The sequence below is a fragment of the Passer montanus genome, unplaced genomic scaffold, assembly GCF_014805655.1.
Source record: "Passer montanus isolate IOZ18808 unplaced genomic scaffold, ASM1480565v1 scaffold1, whole genome shotgun sequence".
NCBI lineage: Eukaryota > Metazoa > Chordata > Aves > Passeriformes > Passeridae > Passer > Passer montanus.
Genome location: NW_024356504.1, coordinates 18,836,709 through 18,851,234, shown reverse-complemented (window position 1 = coordinate 18,851,234; position 14,526 = coordinate 18,836,709). Strand labels below are relative to the sequence as shown.

General features: G+C 40.0%; 1 protein-coding gene across 10 annotated transcripts in view; it reads right to left on the bottom strand.

The window, feature by feature from the left end:
* The window catches only part of KALRN (kalirin RhoGEF kinase), a 474,406-nt gene that overhangs the window by 267,265 nt on the left and 192,615 nt on the right, over positions 1-14,526 (bottom strand). For all 10 annotated transcript variants that reach the window (XM_039698296.1, XM_039698264.1, XM_039698216.1 and 7 more), the window contains exons 4-5: positions 13,642-13,834; positions 9,586-10,098 (exon numbers count right to left, since the gene is read on the bottom strand). In XM_039698296.1, coding sequence (XP_039554230.1) covers positions 9,586-10,098; positions 13,642-13,834 — 706 coding nt within the window. The remainder of the gene's footprint in view (positions 1-9,585; positions 10,099-13,641; positions 13,835-14,526) is intronic.

Genomic DNA, 14,526 nt, shown 5'->3' with positions numbered 1-14,526 from the left:
TAAATGTCTTCAGAAGATTCTTGTGTTCTTTGCTTCTGGAGTCTGAACTTGGGTCATGGAAGTGTTAAGGGAGGATGTTTGTACCCTCAGAGCTGTTGAACCAGCAGCAGACTTATTGCAGGAGAAATAGAAATGTCAATAGGAGGCTACAAAAGCATCCTGCCCCTTTGCCATAGAGTGATGGTTGCAGCAATGGAAGGTGACATTCACCACGAGAATCACAGCCACAAGGAAGACAATTTCTGATATATATATGTATATTTACCCTGATCCCTGTATTGCTCTGCTCAGCAGGCAAGGCAATTCCACACTTCCTTAAACCAGATGGCAAAATGGGGCTTGTAGCTGCTTTCAGTTGGAGCAGCACAGAGCAGTTGGTGTGTACTTGTGAATTTGTCCTGTGGTTTTTAGCTTTGTCCCCAAGTTTTCTACTGATAGATGGAAAGGCAGAAATGCAAACATTCACAATGCTACTGGCACACAAGGGAAGACCCCCCCCCGGTCTTGACTGATAAATAGGTAAGTAGCAGGATAAAAGCTTGACACGGTGGAGAAGCTGCAAGCTCCTTTGGATCATCACTAATAATGAAGACTTTTTTTCTTTAGCAGTCCAATTAGCAGAAATAAGCTCTGTTTGTGCTTTGAGGAAAGTTAAAGACATCTATAATGATCTCCTGATCTTGCAAAAATCTAGTTGGTTTTTTTTTTTTCCTACCAGTACCAAAGACAGGATCTTATTAAGTGTGACCAGCAGTGGTCAAAGTAATGAACACTTCCCACAGAGCCCACCATGACTACTTCCCGCTCCGACAACTCTTCACTTTAGATTGGGAGCAACAAATTGTGGATGGCATTAGCAACCTGTCAGAAGGCGACTTCCGATAAAAGCGAGCAGATGTCAGCTCGCTGCTTCTTTAATTCAGAACTGCAGCCTGCAAAGACAGCAAGTGCCAGCATGCAGGTTCTGAACTGAGACATGCAGGCTAGGCAGGATTCATCCTTTTGTTAAAGATGAAGGGGTTTGCAAGGAATTTATTGTTATAGATGCTGAAGATTTGCCCCCACAGTTCACCAATGATTCTTTGGTGCCCTTGACTAGGTGATGGAAATGGCAGATTTGACACAGTTTAGCTGCCACTCTCAGAGCCTTCCAAAAGGGAAGGTGCAGATTCCACTATGAAATCTCTTTAGCACATGACATCTACACTCACAGCATCACAACGAGCTGTCAACACAATGCTCTGTGCACAACCACCCCTTGTTATAATGCTTTTTCTGCTTCTAGGCAAACTTTGTTCTTTTGTTTGTTTAAAAAACAAAATAATTCTGAGACCAGGTAAACCCAAATAATATGGGAACTCCATTAACCTGTTATGCCACCACTGAGATTCCAAAAAATATCAGTAAAGGCACATTCAGAACATTGTACTGTTTATCCAGCTGCATTAGAATACCTCATAGTGGCTTACCTATGACAGCGAGTACTGATGTGCTTCAAGACAAAGCAAAAGCAGTACTCAGTAGCAAAAATCCAATTATTTTAAAATGCTACAGAAAAAAAAAAAAAAACCATGATAAAGAACACATTTGACTAAACACTGAAAGTTAATTAAAACCTGCTACAATAGAGTTATTGCTACATGCTTTCAATTCTCACCTGTTTATTAGAGTTTCCTTTGTTCTGGGAAGTGTGAAGTAATTAAATACAAGTGACTAGAGCTGGCATAGGTTCATCTGGGGAAATACACAGATTTTTAAGAATAGATGAACAGTTTCCCCCTTTGATATGAACTTCCTGGGCTGGTCCTTTGTCTGTCCTTGATTGATGCTATCAGGAGAGTTATTGCTCGAAACAGCTTAAGTGAAGCAGAATATTCCCAGTATATGCCAAAGCAACCCAAATCCTCTGTGGATATACATTTGTGTTCCATAGGAATGTTTTCATAACCTTACATCTCCAAGGGCCATTCTAAATTGAGAATCAGCATTTCTTTTTGGAAACTACCAATATCCCAGTCAGATCCAGGACCTCACTGTGCTAGATGTCATACAAACACACACTCATCTATTTATTGTTTACTGTTTATGCACCAGCTCAGGCTCAATTCAAGCCTCCTTTCCGTATCACCTATATAATCATCTTTCCAACATTTTATGATCTGATACTGTAAGATAGTGTCTGCCAATCCAACAATTTAGGGACCTATCTGCACTTATTTTCTGTCTTCTGGCTGTATGAGAAATGATGTGTCAGAGCAAACACTTCATGTTGAACATGGGGCCTGCCCTTTGCTGTTTCAGTTTCAGAGTGGGCTTAAGAACAAATCATGGGATGACATGATGACCTTCTAATCACATGGCAGCTTATTTTGGCCGATAGCTGACTTTCCTTCCCAACACTGCCATCCCAAGCTTGAGTCTATGAACAGTTGTCTAGTGAGAATCTCTATAGCAAAAAAAAAGCACCATATGCTAAGGGAAACTTCAGATTATAAAATAAAGCATTTGTCATTGGCAGCATGGGAAAGAAGATGCCAGATTTGGAAACAATGTTTCAGGAGAGAACAGACACTACGTGCTCTATCTGAGAGTCCATTGCATGAAAAAAGACAAATATGTTAAGGCAACTTAAAGTACTTTGACTAAATTCAAAGACTCTTGAGTAATGTCCAGTCCAGATCCGTAAATGTAGAGATCTATATATTTATTCTATATAATAAAAATAAGAACCACTTTAGTCAGGAATTGATTTCAAAGCTCGTTCTTTACATATCAGGACTATTGCAAGCCCTGGCAAATGTTGCAGATGAGAACTAACATATCTGGAATCCTGGGATGGGAAGACCAGCATGCACAGATGGAGACATGGTCTCCTTACCATAAGTGGGTGGCCACAGCTGCCCCTGCCACCAGCAGGGCTGGAGCCAGTACCTGGTACCAGAGAATGCCACACTACTCCAGCTCACACAGTGCTGTCACTGGCAGCTCTGATAGAGACCTCGAGTCCCTCACAGATTTCAATAGCAGCTGAAACTCTCTGCTTTACAAGACCAGGCTGTCTGTCTTTCTAGCAGACATCTCAGGGAGACCTCGAGCATCAAAATGCAACTAGATCAGGGCTACAGCTAAAACTAATCTGAAACTGAGTTGTTTCCCCTGAAGGGAGAAGCAGCTGCTTTGGGCTGAGAGGGGTAGGTACCACCAACAACTTGGTGCTCTGAGAACTCTTTTTCTGGAATTATGGGCAAGGGATTTCATTTTTGCTTAGCAGTAATTTCTTGGTCACTCTTCTTATAAAGTTCTCTGCAAACACATGGATGCTCTAAAACATGACAGCCAGTATTCCCAGGCAGTATCTGTACCCCAAGGCCCTATCCTTTCTCTGCAAAGACATTTGAAATAGGCTAAGGATGATGGAAACATGCTTAAATGAGTCTCACTTAGATCCTCAGTCAAATACCTCTGCAGAAGACACTAAGCTTATTGAATCCTTTCATGGCAGAAGTCTTATGGAGCTTACCTCAGGTCTAACAACATCCCCCGTGTTCAGAATCTCCAGGAAAGCTCCTTATTGCAATGCTCACTCACTGTGCTGTTCTGATATTCATGGGGTAAGTACTTAGATGGAAAATCCAGAGCATGCTGAGTTCTGCACACCAATTCAGTGTTCACGTAACTTAAATGAAATCTAAATCCTATACAAAAATCCATGTCTAATCCATTATTATTATGCCTGTATGATTATTACTGTTAACTGCTAAATACTATTCATTCAGTAACAAATCCCTTCATAGTCAAAGAGCACATGGGGCATATGTACTTCAGATGTGCTCTCATTATTAATCTTGACTGTGGTTCTGTCCCCTCTTAATGTGCTTCCTGCCTCCTCACCAGTCCTAATCAACCACCTCCCCAGAACTCCTTCATTTTTTATTCATTTCACATATGAAAGGTCCCTCTGTCACCTTCTCAGAACTCTCCTCACTGGCTTCCCATTCTCACTCCCTGGGACACATCCCTCTCACAGTAATTGTAAGCCAATAATTCACATGAAATCTTTGAGGTGATTGTATATATGACACATAGCACAGATCAAAGAAAAAAAGTGCTTCCAGCAGTGAAATAAGAGAGGGGAAATGGCCCTTCACTAAGTGGATTTTATCTCAGTCAGAGGAGCCCGTCCCAGGTGCTGTGCCTGGTGGAATTATGCAAGTCCTTAAGGGTTAATATGACATGTTGCAAAATGGAAAACACTATAAATTTGCTTTATGCATCACTTCAAGGGTCTTTTGACACTGCTAAAAGAAGAAAACTTAGAGGTGATGTGGAATGTAAAAGGAAGCAAACTTGGTTTTTAATCTTTCTTATACTGCTTTTCCAGAAAGTCAGCTAGGACCCATTTCTAGGAATTGCTTCCCTTGACTAAAAGGGCAGCTACAATTGCTCTACTTAATGGACTGTAATAAAATAAACTGCCTCCTATTAGCAAGAAGGATCATATCATCAGTTTTGTAATGCATTTTATTACAGAACATATAGCATCAGAATTTTCAGATGCAATGTGGGGAAGTAATGTACAAAAGAGTTAAAGCGGGTGTCACATAATCACAAATGTACTGATAGTTTCCTTTCTCTCAAACATCAAGATATCAATGTTTCCTTCTTTAAAGCCATCTTTTCCGACCTAAACCACAGCATGAATTTCCACATTTTGTATTCTATTATCCACCAAAGCCATTTTGCACCTTTTTAGACAGAGTAGCTTGCAGAACATTCCTTCCTTCTGAGGAACATGAACCCTTGGCAGGTGTAACACTCCAAAACCAGTATGAGCATGACTCAAACACTTGAATTATATGTTTTTGGATATTCCTGACTTTGCTGTTGAGCTAGAGCTTCTCTCTATTTTTCTAGATTAACTCTGCCTGGTGTTAAGTGACGTTCTAAATTAGGAACTCCTAAATTTCATCTGGCATTTCAGAATGAGTATACCTTTAGTTAATGGGTATTATGTGCTGCTGACAATTAATAGGAGTCTTTCCAATTCTTTCATTGGGAATTGCAACTGTACACTGGACAGGACTCAAGTACAGCTGACATATCTGTGATTTTCTTCCTTGAGAAACCAAATGTCACATTATTTATTTCATGCCATGGGGCCTGAGTTTAATAGCACCTACTCTATAGAATAATACATCAGTTCCCTTATTCAAGTAGACCTGACTGAGGAAGGGGCCAGAAGTGGGAGGAAGGCAGTGGGAGGAAGGCAGTGTCTGCTCAGTGCCGTGGTCTCACTGCCCACACTTGCACAGGGAGCAGGATGCAGGAGAACTGCTGCAACTGTTACTGCACCCTATTCCTCTTAACCATTTGCTTACACACTCCTCCAAACCTGCTCCGATCTATGAATTTGACATTGTTAACCACATTCCCATCACTCTCGCACTCAGTGAACTCTTTCTGTTGTTCCAGGCTGGTCACAGCACCTGGGAAATGGGAGCTAGAGCTGCTGTGGAGTAGGAGCTGTAAGTTATCCATGCTTTCCACTCCCTGTCCCTGCACACACCTGCAGAGCAGCAGCACCAGGGCAGCCCCAGCAGCCTGCACAGCTTCCCATCACCTGCTCCACAGGGAAAATCACAGCAGAGCTGTGTTTTTCAAAGGGAAGCCTTGGTTTACACGGGGCTGATGGTTTTAACCGTAAGCCTGCTACTTCACTGCTCCTTGAAGACTAGATGTGGCCTGTGGTTTGCCACTAGACTTTCTACAAAGCCAGCCTGATCCAAATAAAATGTTTCTCCCACCGCAAGCTTCCAATGAAATTCACTCATGGTATTTTCTAACTCCTTCTTTTGGAGTTCTCCTTTGTGTAGTGGACTGCGTGGGAAGCCAGGAAGCAGAAGGGGAGGTGAGGACAGAGAGAACACTCCAAGGCCCCTCTGCCTCCCGTTGGGGCTGACCCCACAGTGTTCCATGCTCTGCTGTGAGCAGCTTACAGTGCAGACCCTCAGCTCAGTCCAGCTGGTGACTGTATTGTTTATACTTGACATGGACAACGCTGATTACATCATGATAGATGGTTTTCATTCACATCCATGTTGGGGTAGTAAAATTGGTGTGGAACCAACACAAAATGATGTGGAAATTCCTACAAAAGTCAAATTGGGTGCCAGTTACAAATGATTTCCAGAAAAGCTGGAAAGTACAGAGTGTAAGTATAATTTTTGTCTTTTTTTGGTATTTATTCAAGTGTAAAACATGTGGACTCTTGCCTGAATTCTTCTCCCTGTCCAGATTTCCACCAAGCAATTATCATTTCTCAGATAGTTCTAATACTTGGATCTACGCTGATTGTGGGGTTTTTGTTTCAAACAATATTCCATTTAGACTGGGACGCATTTTTTAATGTTACTGGTGACTAAAAATATTTTCCCTCTTACCCAGTAAAACACATTGAAGCCTCAGTTCTAGTTTCAAAATTATATATATCTGTACATACGTATTTCTCCATTAGCTGGCGAGGAATAAATTTGTTGAACAGTGAGGGTCAGGGCTTTGCCAGCAGCTGAAATGTGTTATTTATCAGCAGATCATTACAGTCAGCACTGCACAGCATGTGAACTTCCTCACACCCCTCTGCCAAAGCTCCCCACATGGCTGACCTGCCTGCTGACTTGAGCTTCAAGGAGCTTCCAGTCTCCATCTGGAGATTCAATCTCACTGCACTGCTTGCGCCTATGTGATAGCCCCACTTCTCCTTTCCCTTGGCCCCAGAACAGGAAAGTAAAACCCTAAAGGCCTGAATGGGGACAAAGTTTCTCTACAGAAAGCCCTGCTCTCTCTCACTGATTTGAGTGGGAGAAGCCCAGGCTGTGACTGCCACCCCCTCTGTTTATTTTGGCAATAATATGAGTAGTTCAGCACACAAATATACAGACTTCTGTAAGTTTTAATGCCTGTAATTTAAATATTTTTTGTGTCCAGGCAGTGTCTGCCATAAATGTTCCAGTACAGGGGATCTCTGGGAGGAAGAAAAGTGAATTGATTTTCTTTTAAAATCTGGGGTACTGAAATACCAAAGGGTTCAAAATTTAACCTTCCTTAAAATACTGTGTGTTTTAGTCCTTGTGTCCCTTTTTTTCCCCCATCCCATTTTTAAGAACTTTTCAGGCAATGAGGACACTTGACATTTTTGAAATCAGAGATGTCCAGAAAATGAAAGTCCTTGTCCATTTTTTTCTTATTTAGAACAAGTTTCCTGAAATATCATCCCATGAATACAAAGAGATATTTTAAAAGACCCTGAAACCTTGTTTATGTTCAGGATTTTATCTTGGAGTTGGAGCTTTCACAGGCTATTAGAGTTATCATTTGATTAGAACTAAATTACATGTCCAGGTTATACAAAAAGCTGTGTCTGTCTCCAGGAGATGAAGAGTAACTGGGCTCTGCTACCATACCTGAGTAGAATGCAACTGAGAAAATGAAGGTACCAGAAAACTCTAAAATTCAATACACAGACACATTGGTGGCTATTTCTCCAGTGGAGACAGCACTCAGGCTGGATTTAGCTCTGGACATTTTATGAAAAAGTACTTTCCAGTCTGAGGTGGTCAGACTACTTCAGAGACCTGAGAAAGGCAGCTACAGAGGAAAAGCACATCAATGTTTTACATCAGTCTACATGTGTGACATGTGATGTTACAGGGTCTGAAACCCTTCCGGGAAGAATTTTAGGGACTCACAAACTGAGAAGATTAAAAGCACAGATTTGGGAATATAAAACAAGAAAATATGTTCTATTCCTTGGGAAAATGTAGAAGTCAAGAAAAGGCAAGCAGTGCCCAAGCAGGGAGACGCTGAGTGTGTGTTTAGTTAATGTGAGGCAGAAAAAGAAGAGCAGAATCCTGGTTTTGTCAAACTGGAATTGCTCAAGACAGCCAGTGTTACAAAGGCAGAAATCACATTCTCACTGCTTCTTCCTTCATCTCAAAAGTTTCATGTATTTTCTGACTTGCCTAGACCTTACACATATCAATCTCAGAATAACACATGCAAAGAGCTTTGCTGTCACATTGCCTGGACTTGTATCACACCATCCTTTCATGCCAGTGCAGAAAGTAAACTCCCTGGAGACCTCCTTCAATGCCACAGAACAGTGCTTGGCAACAAGGACTTCTCAAACACTGACTTGATCTGAGAGCCTTTCAGCTTCTAAAAGTATTAATTATAATAACTTCCTAAATACTAATAATTCACTAATAATATTATTGAATATTAAGAATAATAAATTATAAAATTATATTAATAAGCAGTGGTCATCTGAATAATCCCAAAGAAATTGAAAATCCACAGTGATGTACTGACTGAAGTACAGCCACTACTGGGAAGGACACAAGCGAGTGCCCTCTTATAGCATATGACACAGAAGGAACAGGGAGAATGGTACTGTTGTAGCATTTGGAATTAAAACTCTGCTCTTATGCATCCTTGAGTGGTTCTGCAGTGACTCTTATTTTAGAGGGACTCATCTGAATTCAAGGTTTTCCCAACAGGAGGATTGATTATACAATGATGGAGCTTTTTCAGTCCTAGCAAGTCTTAGAAATATTTAGCAAATGCACTGAAAACCAATGTCAAGTATCTTGTTCTGCACTACTGAAGATTAAGTTTGTTTCAGCAATGTGCTTCTCAGTGATGTTTGAAAATAACACTAACTAGTAGCTGATTTAAAAAAAATCATCCTCATGAGATGCCCTTACGCATATGTGCTTCTCAGTGATGTTTGAAAATAACACTAACTAGTAGCTGATTAAAAAAAATCATCCTCATGAGATCCCCCTGCGCACGAGTCTGCTTTTCTTCTGCAATCCCTCCTGGGTCTGTCCAGGCAGACACATTAGTGAAACAACTGGATAATACATTAAGTAGAGGAGACTCAGAGACTGGTCATTTTGATGGATATACAGACTAGATAGACACAAGTCTGAGAGCTCAGGATCCTCCACAGAGAATACCCCACCTCTGTGGCCTGGAATTTTAAATGTACCAACAAAGACCTCTCACAAAATCACCTAACAAGGTGCCAAGCACTTCTGCATTAAGAAAGTCAAGGCTTCAGTGCCACACAGTTTTCTAAAGTAAATTCCCTGAAACCCATACTTGAAATTTCCCATAGACTCCAAGAAGTGCAAACAATAATAACAGTGACTCAAACCTGAAAAACATTCTTCTTTCAGTGCTGTGACAAGTAGATAAATATATTCATAAGCTTACTAAGAGAAGCTTGAAAAAAAAAAAGCCAGGTTCTTATGCAAACGTCTACCAAATCTACTCATTATGTGACAGAAAATCAGATTAACTTTCACCAAAAGGAACACAGAAAAATTACTCTTGGATATTACTATGCCTTCTACATCCAGCAGTTAGCTGGGTGAATTTGGTTTACGAGTCACATGAAGTGTATCTGCTGGCAACACGAGATTTACACTGGTGATGAACAACTCATGTTACCACTTACAGAAGGAAAATAGTCACCCTTGCAGTAGAGTCTTGTTGAAAGCATGAAAAAAAGGAAGAGATTACCTTCTCTGCATCTTGCTCAAAAAGCCGGAGTTGAAAGCACTGATCCAGTTTCAACTTGCGGACATGCCACATCTGATGCAAGTGTTGCCGGGTAGAATGCAGCTTGTCTAAAAGGCTGGTGATCTTTGGCACAAGACTTTGAAAATCTGCACTTCCAGGAATGCAGTTCCTACCAGAAAAACCATCACTGGATCTTATGCATTGTAATAACCTCTGGCCCTCACGATCCAGTTCTTCCACAGGAGCTTTAATCACTTTTTTCTTAAGCTGTGTGTGCTCATCAATCAGCCTTCTTGAGCCCTCAACATCAACTGGAAACTCCTTCCTAGCCAACATTTCCTGGAGATCCTCCAGCCTCGATAATAAATGGATGGCACTGTTGAAAAACTCTTCCAAGGAGACACGCAGCTCTATCCATTCATCGTGGTTGTAATCCAAGGACCCTTCAAACTCATCTGTCAGTTGAGAAGGATCCACAAGCTTTGCCAGGCCTTCCACAGACACCATACTTGTCTAAGGAAGGGAAAGGGACAGCATTTAAATCAGGGACCATCCAGTCAGAATTAACAGCACAACCCAGAAACAACATGGAGCGAGTGTTTTCCTCATCAACACAAATTGAAGGAATGCTGTAAAGAATGTCAAGGACTGTGTTTAATTTTGATACATTAACTGGACAGAAAACTGTGGCTAATTGCATTTATTTATTTATTTTAATAATTTTTAAAATAAATATAAATAAAATATAAAATGTATATAATAATTATTAAAATATGTGATATTTACTGGAATAATGCCTATCTTTTTCAGCTGGCCTGGCTATCAAAAACATGTAGTAAAAATGTTTCTGCCAGAGATTTCCTCAGCCCAGTTGTACACTGAAGACTTATTGCAGCTTTTGGATATCTGGACATGGTTGTTCATTAAATGGGTACATGGCATTGCAAGTACTCTAGTACTTGTGTTACATCCCAGCTAGCAGCTACACAGAAGCAGAAGTGTCAGGTACATGAACTGAAGCAGGTATTGCAAACTGCCTTAACAGCTGGGTTTCTTATTCCAAATTATTCCAGTTGGCTTTTTGCCACTCTTTCATATTAGCAATTTCTAATGTAATTAAGCTAAAAATCAATGTGAAAGTGAAATGTCATTGAAGTATTAACAACTAGAATTTATTGCCAATAGAAAGTACTGCTCACGAATCATACACAATCAATGAGAAATGGTTTTAACTCATTCACACTCAGTAACTGGTGATAGAGAAAAGCACTGGGTGTCTGGAAAGCAGATTACAGTTTAAGGACACGGCAAATTATAGCTTTTCCCATTTGTTTTAGACAAAATACTTTCTGAAATTAGGAGCATAGGATTTCATATGTAACTAGTGATTTTCAGTGCTCTCATGTTAACACCCAAGCTGGCAGCCCTTAAAGGCTTGTCTCTTCATCAGTGACTGCACATCTATCCCCTGAAGATCAGGCCTCTAAAGAATGTCAGAGCTTGTGCTCTTCAGAAATGGAGGCACTCAATAATCACAGCACTCTTATAGAACTCATCTACAAAGAAAAACACCTAAAATCCTGACCATAATCCAAAATTAAATCCAAAATAGTAGGCTAGCCACTGGTTAAAGATTAACAATAGGCTTTTTCTTCCAATTTGTATTCATCCAAAAATATTAGGCATTCTGCAATGTATTAAAATTGAGATTGTTTTGAACTTAAGCTCAGGAGAAAGATTATATTAAAATGTTCTTGCAATATTCCTTGCTTTGAGGAAAAGGGAGGGCAGTGGGAAGAGCAAACAAACTTTGAGAAGGTAAGTGTGTTGCTTCAGAGCATTTTCAAATTTTTATACCCCCTGACCTGAACACTGAGACCTTGAAGATAATTCAGTTTAGAATTTAACTGCCTGTCAGGAAAATACTCCTCTTCATGGCTAACACTTGGGCATCTCCCTGCAGTCTGTCAGGCTAATGGAAACATTGCCCTAAATCATGCAGAGAATTTGACATTAGGAGACAGTAGAAAGGCTTTTTATTCCTCAAATTCAGCAGAAATTTTCTCTATTCAGGTTTGATTTTTTTACATAGTTCTTTAAACTCTAATGAAAACAGTTTTAATAAGGCAGGTAGGTGCTTACTGTTTCCTAGGCATTGCTCATCCTTCTTTTTGAAATCAATTTTAAAATTGTTGTCCACTATTTAGCCTCTTTCAGCAGGAGAAAGAAAGTAGTCTTGAAGGCACCTCTGAATTAATGCTAAATAAGCTGCCTGGTCCATTCGTCAAAGTGACAGAAAACTTTGGAATCCACATACATCAAACAAACACTTTTCTTCTCTTCCTGGGTGAAGATCTATGTACATGCTTCACTCTGGACTGTGACACAGAAACACTGTGCCAGAATCTCACTCCCCAAAATCCAGCTCATCAGAGTCTACTAAGGGTCCCACAGTGCCCTGGCACACACATGATGCTTCCATTAAGCTCAAAAGAGAAATCTGGCCTTAAAATAATCCTTTCAATAGAAGTTCCTTGATTGTGGTGTGTATACTGCAGGGTGGACCACAGCTTAGGAAGTCTTTGTTTGAATCTTGGAATTGAAGGACTCAAACCATTCTATGATTCTATGTCTGCAGGTGGTCCAATACATAGTGAAAGCACTGACTCTCCTCCTCCAGCCCAAAAATCTGTGAACCATTGGACATCCATGTGAGCAGCCCTGCAGACAGACTAAGGCTCAAAGGCACTGATAGCACACACAAAATGAAAATACCCTTAATGTGTTCCAGCATGTACAACAAATGAATCCAGAGCTTTTTAAACAATACAGACTCAGAGCTGCAAACATGAAGCATAACTTGGTCACAGTTTACTCTTTACTATCATCACAACAATTCCATATAATAAAAATAGATGTCAAGCCTCCAGAAGGTATTTATTAATTTTAAAACCAAACAAATCTTCTAAAAATACATACTTGAACTCTGTTACTTTATCTGTCCTCAAAGGTGCCAAGGAGTGTAAAGACTTATTTAATCAAAGCAAAATTTATGAGTTGATTGCATTTTGTGAAACAGGAGTGAAAATTTACAAGCACTTAAAATGTGATAATAATTTAAAATTGTGTTAATGAGTACCACCAATCTAATTCCCCACAGAAATTCAAGGGTCCTTGCAAGAACAGGTTGAAAATAAGGACACATTTATATCACACTGACTTCAACAAAACTTAAATATATACTTAAATACAGTCTTCCACTGCAGTAAACGTTAAGAGCTATAGCCAAATTCTCTTCTGCGTTCCAGAGATGCAAAATTTCTGTGTCTCTCTGAATTAATGGATTGGTAAAACAGCCAACAATGTAAGTGTTTCTCAGTGAATTATTAAAAAACAACACAATGACTAAGTCATGGCATGGCATGATTGATGTATGAGCACCTCATGCACCTGAATTTCAGCTTCTTTTTGGGCAAGAAGCTGAAATTCACAGAAAAAGGAAGTGCTACAGAGTATACAGCTGGTTTGTCTACATCAACAACAAAGTTAGTAAAATTCCTCTTAATTATGCAGTTGTTATGTACTGGTTACTTCTGTTAATGCTGTCCATGAACTGCAAATCTCAATGAAATAAAAGGTGAAAATTTAGCAAATGTCTTTAACCAAAAAAAAAGCCATTGGTGCAAGTTGGTTAGAGGTAAACTAACAAACTCATACATTTGCATCTAGAAAACTGCGTCTTTAGCACTTTGACCAATTTGGTGTTGTGGTTTTTGGGTTTATTTTCTATGAGATTCAAAGGAAATACTTAATGCAACATCACCAAAAATAAATACCACAAAAATCCCTCAGAAAAAATGAATTATGTGAACCTCTGGGATGAAATGCAAAACTCATTTCACCAGAGTGCTCAGCAAACAACCTGATGCCAGATCATCAGCACACTCCTGCCACCTGCCCTTGGATGTATTTTTTGCTTTCAGTCACAGGGGTTTTTACCTGAAGAAAAGTTCTTATCAGAGATAATGCTTCAATTCATTTGTACATGGCTCTCACCTCAAAGATGAACTTGGAACTGCCGAAGTTTGTTTTCTGCTTCTGCCAAAAATTATCAGGTTTTATAATCAGGGCAACATGAATTTCAGCAGGAAAGGCTTCTTGAAGGGTTTTTAGGAGAGGCTTGATCAAATCCCATTTGGATCCCCGCATATCGATAATAACAGTGAATCCTCGCTTGCAAACATCTTCACTGCAGGAATAAAAGCACATCATGATAATTAATATTGTGGGCAGCCACAGTGACACTTGGCTTTTGTTGCTGGTGTTTGGTGCTTCAGAGCAAAGCAAGGAATGATTAACATAAAAGACAAGAGATAGTACAGTATAAAGGCTATAAGAAAGGTCATATTAAATTGACTATAATGTAATTTACATGAAATACAAGTGTCCAGATTACAGTCTAATCTCTAATTTTCTAAACACGTGTAATTCAAATACTCACTAAAAAGCATACATGCTTTCACACAATTGGAAACAGAATTAAATACATCTGTATAGAAGTTCTTTACGTGTACATACAATGGATTCTGCTTTCAACATATTGAACCCAGCCAAAACCAACAAGTCCTGTGCCTTAGCATTACCAGCCACTTTTAGATTTGGGTGCCTTCATTTTTAGAGGCCCCTTTAAAAAGTTTAACTTCCAGAAAAGTGTCATGTCCTGAAAAATGCCTTGCAATTACTCCCTGTCAGGAAGGCCCTTGTGACTCAGCATGTGCACTGTTATCCTTGGGGCCCTTTTCCCTGGGATTGATCTTCCAAATGCTGTGGGACGTTTTTCAATCTGCAGTCAGACTTTGCCCCCAGCCTGTGCTTCTCCCTCTCAGAAGTCCAAGGGCTATGTGGCCTGGTCACTGGCAATGCATGGGGCCCAACAACACC